Consider the following 27,942-nt stretch of genomic DNA (forward strand, 5'->3'; position numbering starts at 1 on the left):
GATTATGATCGCGTTTGGTTATGTATATGGCAAAAGCCAACAAATTGTTAGGTAATAATTGCGGGAATTGCACATACCACTATGAATACATTGTGAAAACTAACCAACTAAAGATTTAGAAAACCTAATAAGAAATCATCAAATTATCCTCCCCCTTTATTTGTAAACTAGTTAAATAGCATGCACTTCGCGCAGTCAAATCAAAATAAATGAGAACATTTTCGTAACACCAACAAAATAAACAAAATGTAAGATATACGTATGAAAAAATTAGAATAGAAAAGAAAATCCAAATAAAAATATCACATATATAAATTTTTGAACTTTTATAAATTAGGCCTTTGAATCCCGTTAAATGTTGCTCTTAAATAATAGTATAGGAGTATTAATTATAATTATTGTAGATAATAATATAAATTAGTAATTGTATTAGATGCAAATATTGGTCATATGTGATATTAATTATTACAAACAATAATATTTATCAGACTTTTCACATAAGTAAGTCACCTTGCCTTTTGTTCCTACTTATATTTTAATCCATTTTGTTATTAACACTTTTTTATTTTATTTTTCTCTAATTTTTTTGTCATGTAAGAGTTTTTAGTCATCTAATTTTTTTGTTATTTTTGTATAACCTACATAGGTGATATATTATTGAATTTACCACGCAAGCTTTTCGAAATATCTGATTACTAAAACAACAACAACAACAACAACAACAACCCAGTATAATCTCACAAGTGGGGTCTGGGGAGGGTAATATGTACGCAGACCTTACCCCTACCCCGAAGGGTAGAGAGGCTGTTTCCACAAGTGGGGTTTGGGGAGGGTAATATCTGATTACTAAAATTAAACTAAAAAATTGGTTTTGCAAAAATGAATATATTGATAACCAAAACAAAAGTTACTCATAAAATTGACCAGATCATCTCACAAAGTAGAGTATAGAAAAGATAGCATCATGACGTATCTCAAGGTCCTTGGATGAATTATAACGAAAATAGTAGTCTTTGATTAGTTCTCTCTGTATATTCTTAAGAAAACGCTATCAATTGGTCAGTGATTATCCATTGCATGAATCCTCTATGATAAAAGATAAGCTATATATAGTAGGAAGATATAAGCACATGGAAAACTATATTAATTAGTTTAAAATTAACTTGAAGTCTATATTAACCGATCATCATATAAACTCATCAGTTTAAACGTCAAACACACAAAAAGGTAAATACACATTAATTCATAATGCAGCAAACAAAAAAATGAGAAAACGACGTGTGGTTAAAAGAAATATGTGATTTGCTTTGGCGTGGAGGAAATAAGAGGAAGAGAAACGATGTGTGGTTAAAATTGAGATAGAAGAGTAAGAGACGTGACTTTTGAAGGAGCAAAAAGAGGCGCGTCTTTTGAAGGAAGATATGAGCACTTAAATAATGGATAAAAGGCAAGATATAAGATAACTGAAGAATAAATTTCCTAACATCTACAATATTGCTGGGAAAAAGTATTTTTCTAATCATTAGTCTTTTATTATTGTATTATAGATGCATATGATCTTCAAGTAGAACACAAAAGAGTAAAGCACGACAATATAATATAGAGAATCTATATATATTCAAACTAAAATTAGAAAGCATTACAACGGCCATTACAATTTTGCTGTATAATAGTAATATATTTTCCAGGTCATTACAATGTTCCAACTATTAAAAATGCATATATGGCTGCAAGCAGAATACAAAAGTGCAGAGAACAATTATCCAATACCAATTTCGAAGGCTACGATAAAAATATAAAATAGTCTAAAATCTATATAAGTAAGCTATAATCAACATTTAAAAATACTGTTGTCGAGATTTGATCCCCAAAAAATAGAAGTAAAACAACATTTTTGCACCATTAGTAGGCAAGTAAGTATTTAAGAATATTTACACCATAGTGTAAAATCATAGTAGTGAAGAATCTTTGGTTTTTTGCAAACTTTTTAAAGTGTTTTAGAATCTTTAGATCCTTATTTATGAATTAGGGAAAAAGAATTGTAGGATTCTGGAATACTTACACCATAAGTTATGAATTGCGGAAAAAGCATAGCAGTGCTTTGGACTGTACCTGAATCTTTTCACGCCGTTATGGCCTCGTAATCCTTGTCTGCCACACCTATATAATTAGATTAGGGTGTATAAATTTTATATATATAAGAATGACACATAGATTGTATAGATTAGTTTTGAATTATAGGCCGGTAGTTGTGGAGTGAATATCAATATTTGCTTTTTCTTCGAATACTTCATTAGCGGCGAAGTTGGCATTTGGTGAGGAATTTTCTGGTGAGTGAAAAATATAGTGATTAGCAGTGAATTAACGAATTTTTTCCTTCCCCAAAAAAAGAACAAAGAAGATTAGTGTAGAGAAATTTAACAAAGTAAAGGCAGAGAAGATGAGGAGAAAAAATATCGATGAAAGGCTACTGAGTAACTGATAGAATTGATAGAGTATGGAAAGAGAAATTAGTATGGAAACAGAATGGTTTGTGGGAAGAAAAGAATCGTTGTGGATGGGAAGCGGTTCGTTCTTAGTGTAAAGAGACTTTTCGTGTTTTGGCAATAAATTTTGAAGTGTAAAATCCGAAAAATACATAGAGGCAGGAAAATGCATTTCCTGCTAAATAGGAGTGCCACGTAACTGGTCCAAGTCCCTCAATTATATTTATATAGATAGATTGTTCACAAGTTTTGCGGACGGGCACAACTTGATTTTCTTCTCATTCTACCTATCTTGTTAAATTATTCACAAGTCTTACTACATAGACAAATTTGAACTTTACGAGATTTCGCCAAGGAATTATAATTTTCTTTGCATTTCAAACTTGGAGAGAGCTAAGGTCTCAAAACCGCGATTATCTTCTACGGCAAAGGGCAAAATATATCAATGTACTATGAGAAAAGATTTAAATTCGCTATACTTTAGGTCCAAATATACTCATGTCGTAATACTATCGGTTCAAATATACCCTTCTTCTGTTAAGTTTGTCCAAGGTGGACATTCAATCCTACGTGACACTGATATTTGATGAGGTGGATGCCACATGGCATGCCATCTCAGCGCCTCTAATCCATATATAAAGACTAAAATTTGAAATACAATATTTTTTGGTAGCTGTAATGGTAGCAATTGTGGTGGAGGGGAAGAAAATTTTAGTGGTGGAAAAAAATTATAAGAGAGGTAAAATGGGTTAGAGGCGCTGAGGTGGCAAGCCATGTGGCATCCACCTCATCAAATATCAGTACCACGTAGGATTGGATGTCCACCTTGGACAAACTTAATAGAAAGAGGATATATTTGAACCATAGTATAATGACCGGGGTACATATTAACTCAAAGTATAACGAGTGGTACACTTAAACCTTTTGTGATAGGAGTATATTTAACCATTTTCCGTATCTTTTAACACTAGCGTAGAAAGGGGATATATTTAGAAGTTCGTAAGGCATCATGAACATGCTTGCGCCAATTAGCATAGGAGTATCTAGATAAAGTAGAACTCAATCATTAATCACTAAAAGCTTTTTCGACTAGTTAATTTTCACCTCACTAAACCCCTCAAGTTTATATAGAAAGAACTCACTACCTCTTTAGGTTTACGTGCAGCTTCCAATCTCTTAACTTTGCCTCATCAGTTCTACGCATTCCTCAATTTGCACTTTGACATGTCAAAATATTTCTATATAGAAACTAGGTTCAAATCATGGGAAGTTTCAGATCAACCACCGCAATAAAAAATTGCAAAAGTAGGCAAACTCTTTAACACTACCAAGTCTCGTCCCAAACCTCTGTACTCAATTCTGTTCATTGTAGGCCGAAGAAACTAGAAGGCTATAGATATTACTCTTACACCATCAAAGTATTTCGCATAAACACATGAACATAGGTATATAGGGACATAAACCACGTGAACTATACTCTCGTCATCATTGTCGATGCAAACTGTATTATTCCGCCACCCATCGGTCAGCTTAAGATGACAGCATATCCAGCAGTATCAATTTGGTCTCTAGTCCTCGAGCTCTTCGACAGCACCCTCCTCCAATGAGGCTGTCTTGGGAAAGAATACTTCACCAGAGTACAGCTCTTCAAATATCTACACAAAAATAGCACAACACCAAATGGGTCAGTGCCTGAGGATCTACCCTTCTCCAACATCATTATAAGCCCTACATATATGCATGCAAACAGACCATGGCAAAGTAGATAAAGCACAAGATGAAAGAAGAAAAAAGGCGACGGCTATCGGGAAAAAGAGGATACGGACCAGTGTAAAAGAGGTCAATTTAAGAAAAGCAGAATGCATATTACCTTTTCCGTAGCACCCAGAAGATCATGGTAGTATGGACTCGCATCTGGCATGGAGGCAGAAATGATGTTATCTAAAACATCCTGAAACTGATGGACAAAAATTGGAAAAGTCAGGACAACACGCCAGGCATAAATTTGTACTCAGGGATCATTTGGTAGCATGTCGCATGAACTGAGATTATTAACTCATGGATAAATTATTACTCCCTCTGTTCCAGTTTATGTGAACTTATTTTCTTTTTGGTACGTTCCAAAAATAATGATCCCTTTCTAAATTTGGTAACAATTTAGCTTAAACTTACAATTCTGCCCTTAAAGAGAAGTTTTTATAACCACACAAATACTCTGGGCCCTTTTTTGACTTATTTAAGACCACAAATTCCAAAAGTCTTCATTTTTTCTTAAACTTCGTGCCCAATCAAACAGGTTCACATAAATTGGAACGGAGGGAGTAATTATTTGGGGATTGTAAGGTGTATCACAGCCTGATATTCTATGTTTGCCATTTGGTACAATTTGCTTAATCCCCATGTGGTACCTTAACAGTAGCCCACCCAGCCTTGCGTTTCACGCATAAATTGAAATACCAGTCCAAGAATAGTCTTCATGCAAAACAATGGCTTTCTCTAATCTATACGAAACTAGATTTATTGACTACACTACAGTATTTGATTTTTCCATCACAAATTCATCTCCGTCCAATGTCCATCAATCTAACACTAATTATCCATAATTTTCAACCATGACCTATAATGTACAAAAGAAGAATCGCGACGTGGATAAAAGAATATAATAATTGTTGGGAAGAAAATAGAGAGAGAAGACGATTGTTGCATAGTTAGCAAAACTTATATAATTCAGGACATAAAAATAAAATGTTTTTTGCAAAAAGGAGAAGAAGAATAACAAAGGGAAAAAGAAAAAAGAAAAAAAATTAGGGGTGGAGGACATTAAATTGCAAGGGCAGGAGAAAGAAATTCAAGAAAGACAAATGAAAGGAAAGAGACAGAGGAATCGGCTGAAGGGAGGGAACAAGAGGAGGAGATAGGAGGCAGAAAATCATAATGTCAGCTACATGGCCTTTTTTCTCTTGGGGATGTAGATCAACCGACAGCAGGGTAAAGCAATCTGCAAGGAAGAGGAATAGCTGGAGGTAGCAAGATGTAACTGGAAAGGCTCTGTGTTGGAGGGAGATGAAGGGTAAGGAGGAACAGAAATGAAGCAAAATCTATTTTAGCCCTATTTATAAGTGGGGATCTAAAGGGTAATTCTCACATTTACAAACGGAATACTCACACTTAATCCCATGGAATCTAATCCATGGATTTCGATACCACACCTTCTCTCCGGGACAAAAAAATGAGTGAATTGGGTGATAAGCAACTGCTCTAGTCTGACTTTCAACTCTGAACAAAACACGGGTGATAAACTTCAAGAGTAATTTTCCTATGTGGCAACCAATTAATGCACTATGCTCAGCCACACTAATGAACATGTTTTCTTTTTATGCATACACTAATGAACATGTTAGACATTCTATATGATAAGGTGATAACCTCTATCTAAGTGTGCAGAAGATTCCAGGCCAAAATAAACAAGATAATCAAAAACCCTAAAGGAAACAAAATTGACTGAAAGCAAAGGCCCAAAAGGCGAACTGGCTTGATAACCGTTTCAGTATTTTTACAAACAAAAAGCATTATCAAAATGAATACCACATTTCCTTCGCGAAATAAAAAAAGACCCGAGGAAAATTCATATAGAAATAAAATGGAAGCTGGCAGTTGTGTAGAGCAAAACCAAAAATAAAAAAGGTAAAAAAGGGTATTGCAGATACCTTAGTAAGCTCTTGAATATACAAGACACTCCAAAGTAAAGCAGGTTTTGCATCTCTAGTTTCACTTTGGTTCTCCGCAGAATTATCATTTTCAGAGCTTCCAGAAACAGGAATGCAAAACAGTGCGTTGATAGCTGCATGTAATAGCTTCTTCCCCTGAACATCATCCTTGCATATGGCAGAGAGATAAGTCAAAAACCTGAAAGAGAAAGCAACGAACCAACTGGGTTAGTGTAAGATACTTGAGGAATTAACTGAGAGTTTGTAACTCCAATTCCATACAACTTAATTGTACCAATTGCTTCTATAATTAGAGAAATTCAAAATGAAGTGCCTGAAACACATTCTTAGAGTAGTTAAAATGGTTTCAGAAGCTTGACGGGGAACACTAGTATAGATAGGTAGCTGAACAAACTTGATAGATGCCTGTAAATGACTCAGGTTGAAATATATACATGACTTGCGCATACTTCTTGACACCAACTTGGTGTTTATTTGTGAAATTTTAGACTTAATGGAAGGGGAAAAAAAGGGTAGTAACATGGACAATAACATTCTAAAAGTGAAAGGCAGGCTAAAGAGCGCATCCTAAAAAGATAATGAATTCTGAAAATGATATGTTAACACCGATGTGTCAGCACACCCTACAGCACTAGAATAGTGGTGACTAAATAGAAATTAGGCAGGTGAACTCACATTCCAGAGGGGCAAACAGCAGCATTGCTACTCAGCTGAAGGACATGGATTGCTGTGACCTGCTCAGGGAAGAGAGCTGGAAAAAAAATTGATAAGGTAAAAAATTTGAAATATTAAAATCACTTAAAAACAAAAGGCATGTTATGCATATCTTACATCGAGGAGGAAAAAATGCCAGACAATTGGCTTTATCCAATTTCAAAGAGTGCTTTGTGATGCATACACTCCTAGCCAGCTTCTCGGTTGTATTTTTCGAGCCAAAATCACAATAAACATTTTGCTGAGCATCAGGTGAAGAATGAGGTCGTGGTAATTGAAACACAAAAGATGAAGCTAATATCAGCTTATGGCTGTACAATTCTTGTTCCGAAGCCAAGCGAACACCCTTGTAATTCCCAGTAGCCTGTGAAATCATCAAGGTGATAGGTCAACAACTCATGCACTTCAAAAAGGTTCAATTCTACCAAATGAGGACGGTTAAAAGTCATTAAGAAACAAGAAGAGCATTACTACGAACCTTGTCCATGAGGAGAGAATTAACAGGCATCCGAAGAACCTGGAAACAAAGTCGAAGTAAAGATAGAAATTAGCCTCAGGGAAGACTACTAATGACACAACAATTCAAGGAATTCCAGGAAATTAAACATCAAATAACGAATATTGAGGAAAGGACACCATAAACAACTTTGAATATAATGTTTAGCACAATAAGAACTTCATTTTGCAAATCTCCGAATACAATGTATAGTATAAGCAATGATGAAGAAATCAAGAGAAAGAGATTACTTTTCGACTACACGAGAAAAGGTAACAGAAGAGAAACCAATCAAGATGATATCTTCTATTTGATGTCAAATGAAACGTAAAAAGCAGAGCTCATTCAACTTACCAAAAAATTAAAGTTAAGCTCATTCAGCAGTTGTTCAAATTAAAGATTAATTGAGTTTGCCTGAACAGTAATCCTTCAGGACGTAAACAACAGTGTCAATGCTCCTGAATGCTTGAAAAAAGCTTCTTTCAGTACTACAAGCAAGCTCATCAACATTTCTAACTGTGAAGCAGTAGGGACTCATCACAAATGTATAGCTAGCATTGTGAGGAATAAGAAATCAAGGCCACAACTAGCTGCAAAGTTGTTTAATACACTTCCTGGCTAGAGCTAAGCTCCATAAGTTACATGCTGGGAGAGCTGATAAGTCTCCAACTGCAAATTTGCGACCTCTAGGAGATCTCTTTGGTCCTATGATATGCACCTCTATCACTTCCCTAGGGGAACCTTATGATGGAATTTTCACAAAACACGAACTTTTCTCTATTTTTAGGAGAATGGCAGGGCGTAAGATAATTATACAACCAAAACACAAAAATGATCAGAAACATAATGCATATTTGGACATTGTCTACACTCCGCCATGCATTGCAATTAACAACACAAGGGGAAAAACAGTAAAGAATCTCAGTGAAACAAAAAATGCAAAACTAAGTGATAATACACTGGAGAGCTGTCCAAGGAAAACACATGTTAAAAGACTTACATAAATGCATCCTTTTACTGCAGCACGACGACAAAAGGCCTGTGGAAGTTCCCCTTGACCATAAATGGGGTAAATCATAGCACCAGGTGCATTAGGAAACCTAAAGTTTGAAAACAAAGGGAAAACTATAAGAATTTGATTTACAAGAAGGAAGCATATGACCATAAGATGTCATGGCATACAAAGATAACTTTCCAACTCAGAGGGTCAATGATTATGATTAACTAGTCTCAAGATAGAATCCCCTTCTCTTTTTCTAACAGCTCCAAAAAATTATTAATTCTTGGGAGTATTTGCATTGGCAGAAAGACTAACCCAACTATACATAGAGCTTTCCAGGTTGACTTTTGAATCTCAGTTAACCTTCTTACCACTACAAGATCAAGGTTTTGACATAGCATATATGCTCCGCGAACAGTTCACAGACATGAAAAAACAAATAAGGGGGTATTCCAAGGTTAGACCTCTTTCATCCGCACATGCAAGTATAACCTAAGCATGCATCTTAATGAACTATTATTTTCAGTATCAGAGATGAGAATTGACAATAAAAATATATTAGCCTAATAATATCATTTTCAGGATTTCCACAGTTAGGAGTATGAAGTTCAATTATGGACATAGAAGAAGGTAAAGCTAAAGCTAAACAGCCAGTAAATGGAAAGATACTTTCATGATTAGTAAACTACCAATTTATGTACAAATGGGCGAGGTACATTCAGGATTAGTGCACTACTCTACTGTTTTATGTACAAAAATGGAAGAGGTACTTTCATGATTTCTACATGACTGTTTTAAGCACAAAGGAAGGGTGAGAGTATAACCTGCCAACGGATGAGTGATAAAGGGCCAACCGATCAATACCATCTTTTGTCTTAAGAACACTTTTGCAAACATCCCCATTCTCTTGGTCATAATCTGCCATTGCTATTGCATATAGAATAATCCTAAAAAGAAAAGATCACTACTAAGTCAGACGAATATAGCTAGAATCTAATGTACAAAAAAAAAATTACTCTGATTCCCAAATTCTGGATAAACAACCATAAAAAGGAAAGCGGGAACTAACAGTCTCACGTCCATTGAATTGAAATGCTAAAAGGTGATAAAGATCGAAAAGCAGTGTCATTTATATATTAATTAACCATTTTCTTCTCCATATGTTGAAAGGCAAAAGAGCAGTACAAGCAATTATCCTCACAGTTTAATTTATTTACAGAAGTAGTTTTAGAAAAGTAATTGGTCTGGTTTTTGGCATGCTTTCAATCTAAAATGAAAAGCTTCCTACTTTATTAGGCTGCAACATTACAATCATACAGGAATCACACAATCAATAATGCTTAATATTTGATTAGGGCTACTTGATTCATGAAACAAGCACACGACATAATCAAACGACAAGGGAAGGAAAAGAAAAAGGAATAACAGAAAACAGGAAACTGTGACTAACAGAGAGAGAAAGGCGATTCGATCTGTACGATTTTAGCTTAGAAGAAAGCCCCATTTTGCTTAAAAACTCCACAAACGGACTCTCTAACTCCTCCTCTGAAATGCTCTTACTCTCCCCACCATCAGCAGCTGCTGCTGCTTCAAAATGCCCTTGCACCAGCTTGAAGAATCCCATCAACTGAGTCTTCTCCGTAAAGCTTAGTTTCCGGTCCATAAATATCGCGCTACGCGAATCAGGTACATTCTCCAAATTGCCCTCACCATCGTAGAAAAAACTCCCGTCAATGCTCTTGAACTCCATGTATTGATTCACCTCTGATTTCAAAAGTAAATTAATCATGGCATCAGCACACAACAAAACCCTGGGCCCACTCAAATCAATGTTAAACTTTCGCGATTGTTCCAAGGGTTCCGAGGAGTAAGAAGTGATTTCGACGGAGGAGTAGAGCGGGCGGGTGGTTAGAGGAACTCGGGTAAAACCCGAATCGGTGTCGGGTTGTGGAATTGAGGGTTCGAAGGAGGATTGAGATTGGATATATGAAATGAATTCGTGAAGGGGAAAAGAAGCATAGTGGCTGCCGTATGAAGGGTTAGGGTCCAGGTGAAGGACTGATTTTCCGGCGGCGGAGGCAGCGGCGGCTAGTATGGACTCCGGCAGACCGGTGCCGACCACTATAAGGTCGAAATTGGATGGTTCAATTGGAGGATACGACGCAGTTTCATCCATCGGCTCGGCGAACCACGAGCAGGCTGTCAATATACAGATAAAATAATAAAACTGGTGCTTGGAGTTAGGAGGAAGGTCTATAGCTGTCCAACGGGTCGGCCCATCCCGCCCCGGCCCACTAACTCTTAAACGGGATTGGGCCCATAGTGAACGGGACATGGGATGGGACGGGCTGCCTATTTTGTCCTGATGGGCCAGACTGTTAACATCCCGGCCCGTTCCGACCCGTAAGCCCCCGTAATTTGTTTTTGGAAAAAGAGTCGTTGGCCAACGGCATTCTTTACAAAACTAACCCTTTGGCAACGGCTATAAAGTATAAACGACCATTTTTTACCCCTACCCCTAAAATTTTAATTTAAATTCTAAGTTTAAATTACAGTTTGGCCCCATTTTAAACTATAAATATCCTTATCCTTCTTCATTTTTTCCCACAAAAATCAATCATTCTCTCCCAAATCTCTTACATTCTATCTATATTCTTTTCTGGGAGAATTACATCCCTTGTCACTTGGCCTATAACAATCCATCAGAAAATGGTCCATGTTTGAAGCTCTTACCCAGTATAGCCCAAGTTGTACACAATTTGAAAATTAATTTTCACCAGTTAGTCCACCCCTTATTTCTTCGTTCCCGTTTTTTCTTTGTTCTTCTTCTCATTCCCATGTCAACCTTAACACCACAAAAATTCTCTACTATTGTTATTCTCCTTCAATTCTTTTTCGAATTTCAATGGTTAACTAAGGATTTGAAAAATAAAAGTCACCATTACAAGTGGTTCGAAGATTCGATTTCAGAAATTGAGTTTTCCGATTTGTTAGTTGTTTGGAATGGGTGTTGTCTCAATTGATTGGAATCATCAAGATGAATTCAAAACTTAAATTTCAAGTGATTTGGAGTAGATTTAGGCTATATTTGAGTTAAATTTCAAAAATTGAGTTTTCCGATTTGTTAGTTGTTTGGAATGTGTGTTGTCTCAATTGATTGGAATCATCAAGATGAGTTCAAAACTTAAATTCAAGTGATTTGGGGTAGCTTTAGGCTATATTTGAGTTAAATTTCATAAATTGAGTTTTCTGATTTTTAGTTGTTTGGAATGGGTGTTGTTTCAATTGATTGGAATCATCAAGATGAGTTCAAAACTTAAATTTCAAGTGATTTGGAATAGCTTTAGGCTATATTTGAGTTAAATTTCAGAGGATGTCCAAGTAAGGAGAAGAACACGTAAAGCTCCATTGATAGGATTCATTTGTATAATAATGTATAATATTGTATAAATAGTATATAATAGTGTATAAACACAACTTCATAATCGAAATTTAACAAGATTAGCATTACAGGAGATGAGATTTTAGGTTTCTCGTGTTTGTTTTTGCGTTTTGCAGTTGTAATAGGTATGTATAAACCTGAAGATATACAAAATTTAAAAAAAAAAGAAAAAGAAGTATTGATTATGGAAGAAGGCATGAATGAGTGTTGACTGAATGGGGAACTAATTTTTCTTTTCAGTTTTGTTTGCATATGATTCTTTTTCATGAATTAAATTAAATATTTATGGGTAAAAAATGAGGAGAGAGCTACAATAGGGGTAGGTAGAAACAAATGAGATTGTTATAATTAGAGGGAATGGGAAAAGAAAAGATCTTTATTGATATTTGGCTACACATTTGCAAATTTATAATTGGGCTAAAATAGTGCAAGGTCAACTTATGAAGTGCATTATTCTGTAATTTTGTCTTCTTTTCTCAATTTTCTCACAATCAACTACGTTTCAAGTATTTAGGCAAATTTTTGGAGCAACTTTCAAGCTTCAAATTATTTCGTCAAGTATTTGGAGCAATTTTTTGGTTAATTTCCTCAAGTTTCAATATTTAATCACAGTGTATTCGTTCCATCTCCTAATTTTAATATTTTATTTTTGCGTATCATTTTAGTACTTAATTTTTGTTTTATTTTACGTGTTCTATTTTCGTATTCCATTTGTATGTTTATTTTTTGTATTAACTTTTCTAATTTATTTTCGTATTGAAATTATGGCTCCTAAAAATGTACTTGGTATAACCAACCCATTTTTAAAAAGTAGTTAAAAAAAGTAGTAAAGGTGCTAGTTGTATTAATCTTAATCCTTCTCCCAGAATTAGAAAACATATAGATGAAATGACTTATGTTGATGAAACTTCATTTTTCCAAGCTTCCGCATTTTATAATATTCATTTGGGAGAACAACTACATCATAAAATTTTATAAAGACAATTTGACAATGATATTTTTAGGAAAAATACATAAGTACCCCCCCCCAATACCCGGATTCCCAACTACACACTTTATCTTTGCGGGGATCCTATTACCCCTTCTAAACTATTTTAAAGTAGAATTATTTACGCCCTTAACGCTGACGTGACAGAGTGTGTGTATTTCACCCTCCCAAAGGAGAGTGAGAAGCAAGAAAAAACGATTTTCAGATTTTTTTTTTCTTTTTTACCATTTTTTCTTACTTTTTTTCCTTTTCCATTTCCTTTTCTTTTTTCTTTGTCTTTTTTCCTTTACTTCTTTTTTCGTTTCTTCTCTAATTCCGGCGGATATTCATTCACTAGCGACTTTGTCTAACCGTTTTTCTTCCATTTATTTTGTTTTTCCTTTTCCTCTTTTTACCCTTTTCACACACAAATTAAACTCTCAAAAATATCTATTCATAAGCAAAGCAAAATACACTCAGATTTGGGGAAAGGGGGAAATATTCATCATCGGAAAACCTTCCCACGCCGGAAAAAATTGATGTATTGAAATTTTAACTGGAAAAAATCTTCTCAGCTTATATTCGTTTTTATTTCTTTTGCTCTTCCTCTCATACATAAATTATACTTTCAAGAAATTTATATATATATATATAACATAGCGGGATAAAAACCTGTCGACGAAAAAAAAAATCGCTCGAAAAAATGGTGTTCTTGAAATTCCTACGACCACCATTTTATGCCATCGGTGACCAAAACAAAAAGAAAGAGAATGAAATAACCAAAAAAAATGAGAATAATAAGAAATAGAAAAAAGGATAAGAAAAAGAAGAAAGAATAAAAAAATACTAAAAATACATGTGGGGGCGCGTGTAGTTCATTATTTGCCAAAAGTTTGATTGTCTAGTTTTAGGGTGGTATTTATTCTATTTAAAAAAAGTTTAGGTGGGTAATAGAATTCCCGCAAAGATAAAGTGTGTAGTTGGGAATCCGGGTATACATTAGGAGGGTACTTATGCATTTTCTCATTTTTTTTAATGAGGAAGAATAATTAGATGAAACATCCACTAGTCCAGCAACACAAGCTCTAACTCATAATCAATTTCGGTCTGGAGTTTTACCCCATGTACCTCCTGTAAGGGGTAAGGTTAAGGCTGAACATACAAAACATCACTTGTATGGAAATTTTTTGAACATGATAAAGTCAACAGAGTTGTTATATGTGCAAAAATTTAAGGCACGATTTGCACATGGAAAATCAAGTGGGATGTGGTTTAACCAGACATTTAGCTAAGGAACACAAACCTTTATGGATACAAACTCAAATAGATTCTGCAAAAATGTCGGATCCTAGAAGCGGTACTGGCGCTCCTACTGGATCAGGCGGGGGTTTTAACTTTTTTCAACAACAGCTTCACCCTGCTTCTCGTAGTATACTACGTCCCTGTAGCAAAGATAGAGATCGTAAAAATTTAGCAAAAATGGTCATTGTCTGTGACTTTCCTTTTACTTTTCCTTCTCACCCTACTTTTGTGCATTAATGTCGAGTTTGAAATTGAAATTGCCCGTTTAAAGTTTCAAATCCTAGACATTTGAGTCTGAAGTTATGTTCATGCAATTTTCTATAGAAGAAGAAGTAGCAGGAACACCAACAATTGTATAAGCCGTGTGTATTTTGCTAAAAACTGGTTAAACTTTAAATTACATTTAAATAGTTGAATATGTTTTAAACATAGGTTCTTAAAACAGATATTTAGTTGTAATTCATACCTTACAAATATCTTTAGCAATTTTGATCATTTAATCTTGTCAAAACTGAGAACTTTTGGATTCCATCAAATACTACTATATAGGTTGTTGGTGTAAAAGCTCCAAGAGCTTCCCGTCATTCATTACTAAGCCAAGGTTCCAAATCTTCGGGTTAGCCCGTGCTTTTTTTGAGAACCCTCGCTACAATCCGATTGTTGTATACAAATACAATTTTTATCAAATATAGAATTTGTGGTAATCAAGATAGGAGAAAATAGGATCGTCACAGAACCATCCAAATTAGAGTATTATCTTTGAAAAATAATAGTAAGATGTAAATTTGGAAATACAAAATCAACATGTGTCAAAGAATAGACATGATTTAAATATATAAATAGTATAATAATATATGTACAAAGGAATCGTTATGCAATATTGATCGGAGATATAAAGGCGTTTCATGATCGTGACTCATAGTTTTAAAGCTTGTTTGGTCGTGTTTCTTTTTGGCCAACCCCCCCCCCCCTTTCCTTCCCCCCAAATTAAGGTGTTTAATTAAGTTTTTAGAAGGAAAAAAGTACTTTTGAATTGAAGTAAAAGTATTTTTTGAGAACTAATAAAATCTTAAACTATTGAGCATTACTTTAGAGGGTAAGTGTATCCAAATAAGTAGAGTAACATTAAATATATTATTTTCAATTTAACCAACACACTGAAGTTGAGATAGGGCTAGATGGGATTGTAATGTGCAAAGTGCAAACACAGACAATTCACATGTCTAACTTTGTATTTCAAGATAATGGTATGATAGTTAAAGATGTTGCGCAATAAAATTGACAATAAAACCTATCAAAGTGAAAGACAATTCTATAAAATAATTGTAAGAATGATAACGTAATAGGAGCTGACAAATGTTGGGTATCTAAGAATCAACACATTCACAAGATAACTGTCACATAAAACGTAAAATATTAAAATTAACCTGCAATATAAGTCAAAATTAAAGATAATCAAATTCAACCGAAGGTGCATGAGAGATCCACATAGAGATCCCCAAAAGGAAGATCATGCACCAAATGAACCCTAGCCTTCACATGGTCACGAACCAAGTAAATTGCAAAACTCCAAGGACTAATCAAGAAGGCAATGGAGTTTGGTTTAGAAGGACAAGCACGTTAAAGACTTGTTTGGTACGAGGGATAAGGAATAATTAATTTCGAAATTAAATTTAAGAAGAGTTTATCCCATGTTTAGTTGGGAGAAAATTGCAGTATAATTAATCCCGAGATTAGTTATCCTGGGATTGTAGTATTTTTTTATCCCTATGAAAAGATAAATAATTAGTCATGAAATAATTAATCTTGGGCTAACTTCTTTCCAACCAAACGATCCTAATAGTATTGTTTGAAATGAATTTTCGGAGGAATTATCTTCTTCCTTGTCTTTCCTCTTGTATATAATATCCACCAATCACATAAGTTTTTCTAAAAAATATAAGGAAAATACATAAGTACCCCCTGACCTATATCCGGATTTCTTACTACACACTTTTTCTTTACGAGAATCTTAATTACCCCCCTAAACTTATTTTAAACGTAATTATTTGCACCCTTAACGCTGACAACCAAACTCTTGGCAAATGGTGAGCTACACGCGCCCCCACATGTATTTTTAGTATTTTTTTTTATTCTTTCTTCTTTTCTTATTTCTTATTATTCTCATTTTTTTGATTATTTCATTCTCTTTCTTTTTGTTTTGGTCACCGGCGGCATAAAATGGTGGTCGTTGTAATTTCACAAATATTATTTTTTCGGTGATAGATTTTTATCCCGATCTAAGTGTATTTTGTTTTATATATATATATATATATATATATATAAAATCTTGAAAGTGTAATTTATGTGTGGAGGAAGAGCAAAAGAAATAAAAACGAATATAAGCTGAAAAAACTTTTTCCAGTTAAAATTTTAAAACATCAATTTTTTTCCGAAGGTTTTCCGATGATGAATTTTTCCCCCCAAATCTGAGTGTATTTTGCTTTGCTTATGAATAGATCTTTTTATAAAATTCTTACATATTATGTGGAAGCTCATATGTAAAAAATCGAACCCCTGCATATTATGCTGGAGTATTTTCGGATTTTTAAGAGTATTTTTATTCTGATTTTATCTTTACATGAAGAATGGCTAAATTTCTATTAACTTTGAAACTGTGGCTATTTTTCAATTACCAGATGTAAATATGGCTATTTTTTTTCCCCGAATCTAATGAATCTTTTTATGCTTATCTACAATCCTAAACTCCAACTCTCGCTTTGCGTAAGTCTTTTACATGCTTTGTATTAAGGTCTAATGGCTTTCCAAAACATGTTAATTGTAAGACATTTTATAAAAGAGTGAGGTGATTGTTTAACCAAAAATCTGAGTCTTTGGTCAAAGCTAAAAAGAAATTCGGGTTACTGATAATCAGGAGACAAAATAAAATACTTTTTAAGAATGATGGTAAGAAAGCAAATAGTTGTGTATTTCAATGAATTCTCAATAGTATTCCGTGTCCTTACAAATGATGATACTTCTTCCTTTTATAGATAATTCTAGGTAAAGGAATGAAGCCTCAGCTTTAATGATATAATTATGAGTAATAAATGACATTAAATAAGCCGTTATACAATCATTCCTATTAAATACCAATTTTGTAACGTATCAAGTATTTAATAATGAATTTGGACTCCTTTCTGTCATCAGATCTTTGTCTTCAATGCCTTCTAATCCGTTGGCTGTAAATAATTTAAATTGGTACGAGACTCGTATCTATACGTCGTCTCGTGCCTATTTAAATTCTTCTTCCCGTGGCTGTCTCCATCCGTGCCTCCTAGTCAATTGTTGCGCTTTGACCATTTAATTAATCCACGTGTCATGCCACATCATCTTTAATATAAACTCAGTTTTTTCCCAATACAGATAGTCCCCCCACTTTCCATTTATTTATCAATTAAATAATTGGGAAGTGGATCTTCATGAAAAAGGAATTTTTGCCACAATTAATGCTCATGACAGTATTAACGCCTCAGTAGTCTTTTCCATTTAATGTTATGCCCATGTGTCATTTTCTAATTGATTCCGCTATTCACACCCTTTTTTCTAGACTTCTTCATTCTCACTATTTACGAAGTGATAGCTGCCTTTATTATAGGCTTTCCATCATTACACTTCTAAGGTTGACGGTTCCCATTTTACACATAACTTTTTCTTCCTTTGTCTTCTTCACAAATCTTCAGCACACACTTCCTTCTTAACAATGTCTTCTTCAAACCCTAACCGTAAAAAAGTTCCAATTCTAGATCAATTCCCCAACGCCCCTGTTAGACACAGAAGAGGCAGAGGAGGTAGGCTTCGGACAGGGTTAGAATCTACTCGAGGCGGCTCCTATGGTTCTTCTTCAAGGAGTTCTATCCCAAAGGCCCCTTCTTCTAAAGGTAGGGAAATTCTTGATTCTTCTCAAGAACCCTCAGTGGATGAAATAGTTCCCAGCGATTTGTCTTTTGAAAGTGACAAAACGTCTCTTCAAAAACAAGTTGCAAATTTAGAAAAAGCCGATACTTACCCCACAATAGTAACCGAGCTTACAATCTCCACCATAAGAAAAGATTGTAACTGGAAGGATAGTCTCCGAATGTCAATTCCTTCCCCAAATAAAAGAATTTCCTCTTTTAGAAGTGGGTATTCTTCTGTTTATACTTACCCCTTCACTTTAGGTTTTAATCCTCCGATTGACCCAGTTATTCTCGATTTTTGTCGTTTCTTTACAATTTGTTTGGCCCAAATCGGTCCATTAGTGTGGAGAACAGTGGCTTGTTTGAGATATTTATCCTCCAAAGCCAATGTCAATTTCACCTTTTCTCACCTCATTCATCTGTACCATCCTAACTTAATACGCCATGGGGTTTTTACCTTAACTGCAAGGAGCAAAAAGTTTTGGTAAATCCTGAAGATGACAAAGATCGTGGATGGTATATCCGTTACGTTGCTGTTCGTACGGTGGACTTGATTGGCGAAACAAATATTCCCTTCCCTGAGAAGTGGAATTTTGAACGTAGGTTTCCTTTTATTTACCGTACCTACTTTGAGAATTTCAAAAGAAATTTTGTTTTTAACCTCGTCTCTTCTTGGTTTTTTGTAGCAACCATGGAGATGTGGAACCTATTCCCAACTTCCGTGGTTGGGTAGACTCACTTTTGAAGATTGCTTCTAGGGAGCAAAGAACTTGGAAATCAATTTCTTCCTTACATGGCTGGAAGGTCAAAACACATGGTACCCCCCTTTTTATATGTTTTTTTTATTTTTACATGTTAAGCATTTTTTGCTCAACTTTGATCATGTATATCCATCCTTTAATCAGGATTTGGCATTAGAGGAATGACGGCTGAAGTAGCTATGGCCATTCACATGTCTGCGAATGCTGCTCTTGATTTGGATAAGGCTCAAGCCTTGCTGCCAAAAAGGAAAGCTATAAAGGAAAGTTCTGAAGAAGAAGAGGAGGGTACCTCCCTAATTACCAGGCCAAGGGTCAGGAGGCGAATAATCATTGATGATGAAATTGAAAACACTCCTGCTCAAACCTCCACCACTGAGCCTATTTTGATTCATTCTGACGAGGACACCGAACCAAGAGATAATAATGAGTCAATTCAGCATCTTTTTGACAGTGGTTTCGGGAGTGGCGAGCTCGGCCCTGTTTTTGATGAAGCTCCTCTTTCCTCATTTGTTCCTATTTCCTCCATTACTCTACCAACCGTAAGTATTTTTTTACCAGCTTTGACGACTTCCGTTCTTTTGCCAGTTTCCACCGCTCCTATGTCCGTTCCCTTGGTTGTTTCTACTGCACCTGCTTCCGCTCCTGCGTTGGTTTCTACATCTTCTCCTTCCATTCCTGTTTCTTCATCTTCTCCTTCCATTCCTTCCATTGCTCCTCTTCCCTCTGTTCATCGTACAGAGATGGGTTCTAGCAGTGGAAGTATGACTATGAGAAGTGTTACTCTGGAAGTTCCTGCCAATCATAGCCTCTTGAGGAAGACTGGTAGAGCCGATGTTTGGCTCGAGCCCCTAATTGGAGATATCGAGAAGAAGAAGATGGAGAGCCATAGCTGCTTAACTCTGATGAATGACATAGTTCATTCTACTTTGAAGGTATTTTCTCTTCTTACCAACAAGTTTTTTTTTAATTATCTTCAATCTCTCATTTCTATGAGTTGTCTCTGTAGGCTAACCTTATTGGCACAGAATTAATGGGAAGAATTTCCCTTCTGGAAAGAAAAGCTCGTGAGTCTGAAAAGACTGTCCACGAGGCCGAAGAAATAGCTAGGGGAGCCCAGCTTGAAGCAACCAATTGGAAGGAACAGTTTGAGAATGCTCAAGGGACCATAGAGGAGTTGCAAGAAAATAAAAATCTCCTGGAGCAGCAAAACCGTGGTTTAACTTCTGAACTGGGAACTGCCAAAACTTCTTCAAGCCAATTGAAAAGAGACAAAGAGCTTTTGGAATGCTCTTTGTCAGAACAATTATACAAGGCTAGTGAAGAAATTAGGGAGCTGAAGGCACTTTTGGCTAAGAAGGAAGAGTATGCAGGAGAGTTAGTGCAAAGCTTGACTCAAGCTCAGGCTGACTTACAGGCCTCTTTGTGAGCACGTGATTTTTGCTTCACACGACAATCGCTCCAAAAAGAAATAAAAAAATGTATAATTGGCCCCGCTGTACAATTTCGGATTTCTGTGCGGCACCTTTGATTTATTTATGACTTTGGCCCATTTTTATTTATTTACTTTATTAAAATAAAATTCAAAAAATATGTGTCCTGCATAATTCAAACCGTATTCCGGTCGTTAAATAGAAAATCGTGATTAGGCATTTTCGTCCGTGATTTTATTTGGTTTGACCTTACCTGTTTTGAAATATTTTAGTATGTGTGCAAATAATTGTATTTGAGTGTGTATTTAATTTTAATTTGATTTTTGGCTTAGTTTTGTTTTAAAATAAATAAGAAAAAGAAATAAAAATAAAAAAATAAAAAAAAAGAGAAAGAAAAGGCCCTTTCCGGACTTGGGCCAATTTGTTAAAATTGGCCCAACAAACTCAGCCCAAACGGACAGCCCAAGCCACCAGTCCAAACAGCCCACCCCCCAGGCCATGAAACGACGTAGCTTAACACCAAAACTACGTCGTTTCGATGCCAACCCATCACAACCGTTTAAACCAAGCCGATCCAACGGTCCAAGATCAATCCCCATAACCCACCAATAAACCCGACCCGTCTCACCCGGACCGACCCTAACCCTTCACCCTTGGAACGACGTCGTTCCCTGTTAGCCGAAGGATCCTGGCCCTTCATCTCGTCTCATCCAACGGCCAGGATCCACTTGCCCACTAACTATATAAGTGCATAACACTACCCTACCCCCCCTATCCAATACCCCAGCTGCGTCGTCTTCACCCAAACCCATCCCTTTCAAACCCTAGCCGCCCCTGCACACCTTCACCAGAAACCCGGCGGCCTGAACGCCGGTGACCTTCCCCTTAACACCCTAGAAACCCCTTGCCATCCTGAACATGGATCTGCTAACCATGTAGTTCGAATCATCCCCTAGGTCCTCGAATCTTCGTTTGAAGATTCGAGTCAAAACTCGATCCACACGGTTCAACCCCAGCTTCACACCAGATACTCCCCAGACCCCCCTCGTGACCAAACCATACTTGGTTTGGTCCGAATCTGATCAGGGAAGCCTGAATCCCAGATCTAAGTCTGAAGGTTTCGTGTCCTTCATCACTGGTTCATACCGGTTCAACCGAAGAGATTAAGGTCTAATGGACTTCAATCAAAGTGTTTCTCATCTGAGAAACACTTCGATTAAAGTCCATTCAGCCTTAAGAAAAGTTTGTCCAAATCCGAGTTCAAACTGTTAAACTTTTCAAGTTTTAAGGTAAGTCTGCCTTCTTTTCCTTTGTTTGTTTTTAGTCCGTGTGATTTGTTCTAAAAAGTTTGTTCATATTTGTTTTAATTTTACCAACTCCTGTTTATCCATTTTGCCTGAACTTCTATTTGTTTGAATGAGTCTTTCTATTTGCCCTGATAATGTGTATGTTAAGTGGTGTGCAATTAGCTGATTCTCTACATTGAACTGATCAAATGGCTTCCCGAGCACCATTTTGTTTATCCAGTACAATTCAAATCATATGTCGATACTGTTGAATGTTTGATTTTTGGTTACAGTTGTATGTGTTATGATTAATATAGTCGAGTCGACATATGTCGTCAATTAGTTTCAACTGTCCGAACAATAACAAATTGACTTGCTTCTGTTGAACATTTGCCTAAATCAATTAAGAACCAATTTTGTTTACTTATAGCTGTTGATTTGGATCAGTAATGTAAAAGGGACGTTTGGTTTAAATGCTTAATTGGAGGGCATGTGCACTCTTGCACAGCACTTGCACTGGTGCACCTCATGTGCATTGGTGCACCTCATGTGCTTTGTGCACAGCCTGTGGCCTGCATAAAGATCCTTGTTTAATTTTAAAAATAGTCTGACAACATCCTGCTGCCCATGCTTGCTTTTAGTTAATAAAATGGGAAAGTTTAAGCCTGCCAGGGGAAGGATGGGGTTTAATACTTAATTAGCTAAAGTGGAACTGAAAATGGAAGGCACATGGGAGGAGTATGGTGATATTCTAAACAGGCTGTTAAAAGGGGGTAATGTGAGGGCTTATAAAGGGGAGACATCTGACAACAAACAGACAGGGATATAGAGGGGGACAGAATTAGGAGATAGAAATAGAAGAAAAAGGGAGGGAGAATCAGAATTGAAAAAGAGGGAAAGAAAATACAGACACTGTGAGGAGTTTCGAAAGAGAGAGTTGATAGTGATACACAGAAAAGCATACAGAAAATAGAGAGAGATACTAAAAGGGAACATCTGAGAGTTCAATTTTTTGGAAACAGAAAACTAGAAAAGAGTTTTTGTCTGATAACTCAGACGGACAAAACCAGAAGTTGCTTCCTTTCCTTTTGTTTCTGACTTCACTAAATCTGGACCTGTTCTGTGCAAACACTGATTTCTCACAACTGAGTCTGCTTGTTTGTTGTTTGTTCTACTCGAAAGTTTGGTTTAGTTGGGGTTGATCTCACTCCAATTGTTTTGTGAGTTGGTTGCTACTCTTCTGTTTCTTGGTGCTGTTGCTATACTGCCCTGTCCTGCTGCTTTGCTAGTCCTGTTTTCTTTTGCTGCTGATTTCCACATCTTCTTCTTCTCCTCCTTTGCATTTTCAGCATTTCCAGGTACACATTTCAAATTCCATACGGATGTAATTGAATCAGTTTGAAAGCATGAAATGAAAAAGGTTGAAGAAGTTCAAGTATTTTTGTAGTACTCATAGTACATTAACAGGCCTGTGAAAACTGATCAGTTTTATTCAATGGTTCGAAAGTATGTACTAATATTCGACTGAGTTTACCCTTTTGTGTTTTAGCTCGTTGGTTGTTGGTTAGTATGGGCATGTACACTTCGATCTCATACAATACTGTTTCTGTTTCACTTAGTTTTTTTTTAGTTAAGACTAGTCCACATAAGTTTAGCTAAATTCAACTCAAGAAATGTTCGGAATTAAGTATTGTATTTCGTTAGCTCACGCATGATTTCTTGTCAAAAATAAGCATTTTACTTTGCCAGTATATCCTTTAACTTAGTCCAAATAAGTTTTAGTTAAGTTCAACTTGAGGAATGTTCGGATTAAGTATTGCATTTCATCAATCTCATATGTAATCTTTTGTTCAACTGAAGCATCCTCTCAAGGCATGACGTTTTACTTCATAAGTAGTTAATCAGAAACTGACAAAATCCAGATTAGGCAAAAGCCTATTATTGAATTAGCATGTACCTTTTCTTCTGGTTTTAGAGATAGATGCATTAGAAATGTAGCCATTTCAGGATATCCTTTTCTAAAATAGAGATGAGCCTCGCCAAATAAAGATGCAAAATTGCGGGGCCCTCAATAAATAACCATGATAATTATTTAGAATTCAAGATAGGCCATTTAATAAATTTCATGGCCTTCTATAAAGATAATAACGCATTAGACTCTGTAGGCGCGGCTTAATTAAATCACGTTCTTAAATTCGGGTGCACATTGATGTGACCCAAATCCAAATCTCAACGAAGTCAAAACGTGTTGACGATCACGGGCACATTGATTGTGACGCGGTTCGAGATGCATTTTCACGACGTTGCAATTCTACAAAAATAAGTGATAATGATAAAAGCGGTTTAAACTTAATAAAAGCACATAAGTCACAACATGTATTTAAATCAGATATTTAGCCATTATAACAATTTAAGCGACCGTGCTAGAACCACGGGATTCGAGGGTGCCTAACACCTTCCCTCGGGTCAACAGAATTCCTTACTTAGAATTTCTGGTTCGCAGACTTCATTTGGAAAAGTCGAAAATTTCCTCGATTTGGGATTCAGGATAAACCGGTGACTTGGGACACCAAAAGCCAAACCTTTCCCAAGTGGCGACTCTGAATCAAATAAATAATCCCATTTCGAATATTGTCACTTAAATTGGAAAAACTCCACCCGCGCATTTAACCCTTCGGGGCGGGGCGCGCAAAAAGGAGGTGTGACAGCTCTGGCGACTCTGCTGGGGAATGAAACCCAGAACCACTGGTTCTGGGTTAAGAATTCGAGCTTAGAATAATTGTTATTATTTGGCTTTATTTATTATCTGATTTTATTACATGTTTTGAGCCTAATGTGCTAAATGCTGCTTTTACCGCTTTGATATTATTTGAACTGTACATATCAACTGTGCCGAAACCCTTCTTTTCTTACCTCCGGGGAGAAGCTCGCTGGTCGAGACTCCCTATTCTGTTAATATCAATACCTAAAATAAGAAAGAGGACGGACAAGTTACAAAGCCGGACGATCTCGCGGGTCCCCGGTACGTAGCCCCTCCTCGACTCGAGTTGGTCCGCTCGGGTACACAGTCTAGAACAAATACCAAGGTTTAAACCTAGTATAACGAAACTTCATGCCGGATCCCTAGTAGGAACGTTTATTTGCATCATGTTGCATTTGACTTAGGGGGCTCAACACAGGGGTTGGGTCCGTCTAGGACAGGCAACCTGAATTGAAAAGACCACCCTGCTGCATCCTATTTGTTTTGTGCATTTATTTGCTTCGGTTCCGCATGCTGACCGGTTTCTAAAAAAAAGAGGAAAATAGCAACGTGGAGAGATAATTACTTATTTTGGAAAAATAAAACCAATGTTCAAGTATTGTCAAAACCTCACCGGAATTGTTCTAAAGAAAAAAGAAAAAAAGAATAAAAACAAAATTTGTCTTCTTAGTTTGAATTATTAAAAAAGGGGGGTATATATAAAATAAAAAAAAAAAATTCATTCACTTTCAAAATAAAAAAAAAAGAAATGGTATTTATTTTTAAAAGTAAAAAAAAATGGAAAACTCATAATTCAAAAAAAAAAATTTCTTTCTCTTGTAATACCCTTTTTATAAATTCAGACTGATAGTCCAAATATTGCAAAAAAAATTATTTTTTCTTTAGTCTTTATCTTTCTCTAAAAATAAAAAAAAATACTTATTTCTGATTTTTAGGTTTATTTAATTTTCTCTATTCGCGGTATGCCCCGAACTACGCCGGTTTGATTCTCACCGGATGTGAGATACGTAGGCAACCCTCGTCGGGTTCAACCCCCATTTTGCTAAAATAGCCAAAATCAAAAAAAATATGTTTCAATTTTTTTTTAAAAGAGTCATAAATAAGTCAGGTGATGCTGTTTTTGACATGAATAGCCGAATGTTCTCGAAAGGGACGCCGGAAGGTTGACTTTGCATAAATAGCCACTTTTTGGGTTTTCCTTAGCATTTTTAGACCCACACAGCCTTAAAATCTTCTTCCCCGAAGTGCTTAAAGGCCGTGTTCAAAGCTTGGTCCCCTCTGTAAAATATTTTGAGTCAGTCATTTTTGTTAAAATCACCTTAATAAATGTGCAGGATGAGCACGATGCAAAATGAACATTTTTCAATAATGACCAAAATCCCTATCAAGTTACGGCTATGGTGGAATGATCTAGGTGTTGAAGGGCAAAATGAGGTTAAGAAAAATCTGAAAGGTCTTGTGGGTCTGTTGGAAATCCAGCCTCGGGGAGATATCATAAGAGCTTTGGTTACCTATTGGGACCCGGCGCACAATGTTTTCCATTTCTCTGATTTTGAGCTCACCCCAACTTTAGAAGAAATGGCCGGATACATCGGGAATACTGAACTTCCGCTGAGGGAAAAATACTTGGTCGCCCCAAGAGTCGTCACAGTACATCGGTTCCTGGATTCATTGAAAATACCTAGAACAGTCCACAACCCGGATCTAGCAGCCGGATTCTGTACTCCATGCTTCATATATGATAGATACGGTCACGAGGGGGGATTCAATAATCCAATCAACAAACTGTGCAGCAAAGGAGTTCGTCAGAAGTGGGACGAGCACAGACGGGTGGCGTTCATGATAACGTTTCTGGGACTTCTGGTATTTCCCAGGAAAGATGGAAACATTGATTTGAAGATATCGGGGGTCGTCAGCACTTTACTCACGCAAAGTGACAGTACTCTCGCGCCTATGGTGGTATCCGACATCTTTCGAGCTCTCACAGCTTGTAAAGCTGGGGGAGATTTCTTCGAAGGTTGTAACTTGCTCCTGCAGATATGGATGACCGAGCACCTCTGCCATCATTCCGAGATTTTAAGCCATGGTTCCCCGGAAAAGACCCGCATAGAAGAATCTTACGCGAGAGCCAAAGAGATTAGTTTGCCCAAAGGAGTCCTGGCTTGGACCTCGTTCTTTCAAGCTCTTACTGCCAGCCAAATACAATGGAAGTTGGGATGGTTGCCCGTTGATGAGGTTTTATATATGTCAGCGGCTAAAACTCATTTCTTGCTGATGGGGCTTAAGAGCATTCAACCTTACGCACCCGGCCGAGTTTTAAGACAATTCGGAAAATGCCAGACAGTACCTCATGAGGAAGATCTAAGCACTCAAGCAATTGAGATAAGTCCTAACGGACAGTTCCCAGAAGCAAAGATTCGCCAAATCTGGAATGAGGGTCAATATTTGAAATCAGATACTTGCGTGCGGGATCAAGCCAAAGGAGAAACGGCGCCAGGTTACCTTGCATGGTACAGAAGGGAACTCGAGCATGAAAGGCCAGCTAAGAGACCCCACATCCGGAATTTTACCGAATCATCACAAAAGCAGTGGGATTGGTTAGCAAAAGAAAGAGGCTATTGCACCGAAATCAGCGGGTTAAAGCAACAAGTGGAAAAATTGAAATATGAACACAACGTGCAAGTTGCTACCGATCTGGGAGAACGGAACAGGTTGATTCAAGAAAATGAAATGCTCAGAGCCCAGATCAAACAGATAAGGTTGGATGCAGATAGACAACCAAGGCGTCGATCGGACGAGCAGTTGATAAAAGGGCTAAAAGGTGAAATCAGGGAATGGCGAGATGGTTTGGAGAAATCTGAAAACATCATAGCAGAGCTCAAAGCACAGTGGGGTACAAGAACGGATAAGCATCGCAGGTACCTGAATCGATTGGAAAGCGACCATGAGAAGACTGTTGCTAAGATAAAGAGAGAGATGGCTGCACTTGAGATCAAAACAGCTAATCAGGCCAAGGATTTCCAAATTGAGAGCAGATACTGGTATGACTCAATAGCCCAGATGAAGTTGGAAGTACGACGACTGAAGCATCAGCATGTACAAGATGCTCAAGTTTTCAAGATATGCAGCGATCAGACAAAACGCCTGCTCGTAGAGAAGAAGCAAACCAGAGATAGGATCAAGGCCATTGCCCATGCCATCACCAGACGATGCCTACGATGTGAGAACATGTCCAGCGCTACCGTCCTCTCGGCAGTAATGGGTTATGTCAAGCAGACTATGCACGAGCTAGAGCAACTTGAGAGGGATCTCACGCCTAGGACCGCGGCGAGGCCGAACGATGCCCCGCGGAAACCAATTTTTAAAACCATAATGCATTCATAGGTCAAATCTGTATCTTAGCATCTTCTGCCTGTTTTTTTTCATCAGGGTGATTTTTAGTCTATTTTTGAGTCTAGGTTTATTTCCAAAGTTTGCTTTTTCTTTTGCAAAATGTAGTTTGTAATAGACTACTTCAATAATAAAGAGTTTGCTTCTTTCACGCTCATTCGTGTTTTCGAACTACGTAATGATCTGATTCACGTGAGTATCGTGATACGTAGGCAATCCTCATCGGATCCGATCGCATTTT

At 36.7% G+C, this 27,942-nt stretch overlaps 1 protein-coding gene across 2 annotated transcripts; it reads right to left on the reverse strand.

Annotated features, from left to right (window-relative positions):
• Window positions 1–3,756: 3,756 nt before the first annotated feature.
• LOC104246597 (rab escort protein 1) lies at window positions 3,757–10,645 on the reverse strand. Of its 2 annotated transcripts, none has more exons than XM_009802439.2 (9): window positions 9,903–10,645; window positions 9,249–9,371; window positions 8,425–8,524; window positions 7,407–7,445; window positions 7,046–7,292; window positions 6,890–6,965; window positions 6,194–6,392; window positions 4,357–4,443; window positions 3,757–4,141 (listed from the first exon to the last, which is right to left on the reverse strand). In XM_009802439.2, exons 1-9 carry the CDS (start codon window positions 10,598–10,600, stop codon window positions 4,055–4,057), a joined length of 1,656 nt encoding a protein of 551 aa, XP_009800741.2. In that variant the 5' UTR covers window positions 10,601–10,645; the 3' UTR covers window positions 3,757–4,054. The 2 variants fall into 2 exon arrangements, with proteins under 2 accessions (XP_009800741.2, XP_070011752.1); XM_070155651.1 differs by having other exon boundaries at window positions 9,875–10,011.
• Window positions 10,646–27,942: the final 17,297 nt, after the last annotated feature.

Source organism: Nicotiana sylvestris, chromosome 8 (genome assembly GCF_000393655.2).
Source record: "Nicotiana sylvestris chromosome 8, ASM39365v2, whole genome shotgun sequence".
Taxonomy (NCBI): Eukaryota; Viridiplantae; Streptophyta; class Magnoliopsida; order Solanales; family Solanaceae; genus Nicotiana; species Nicotiana sylvestris.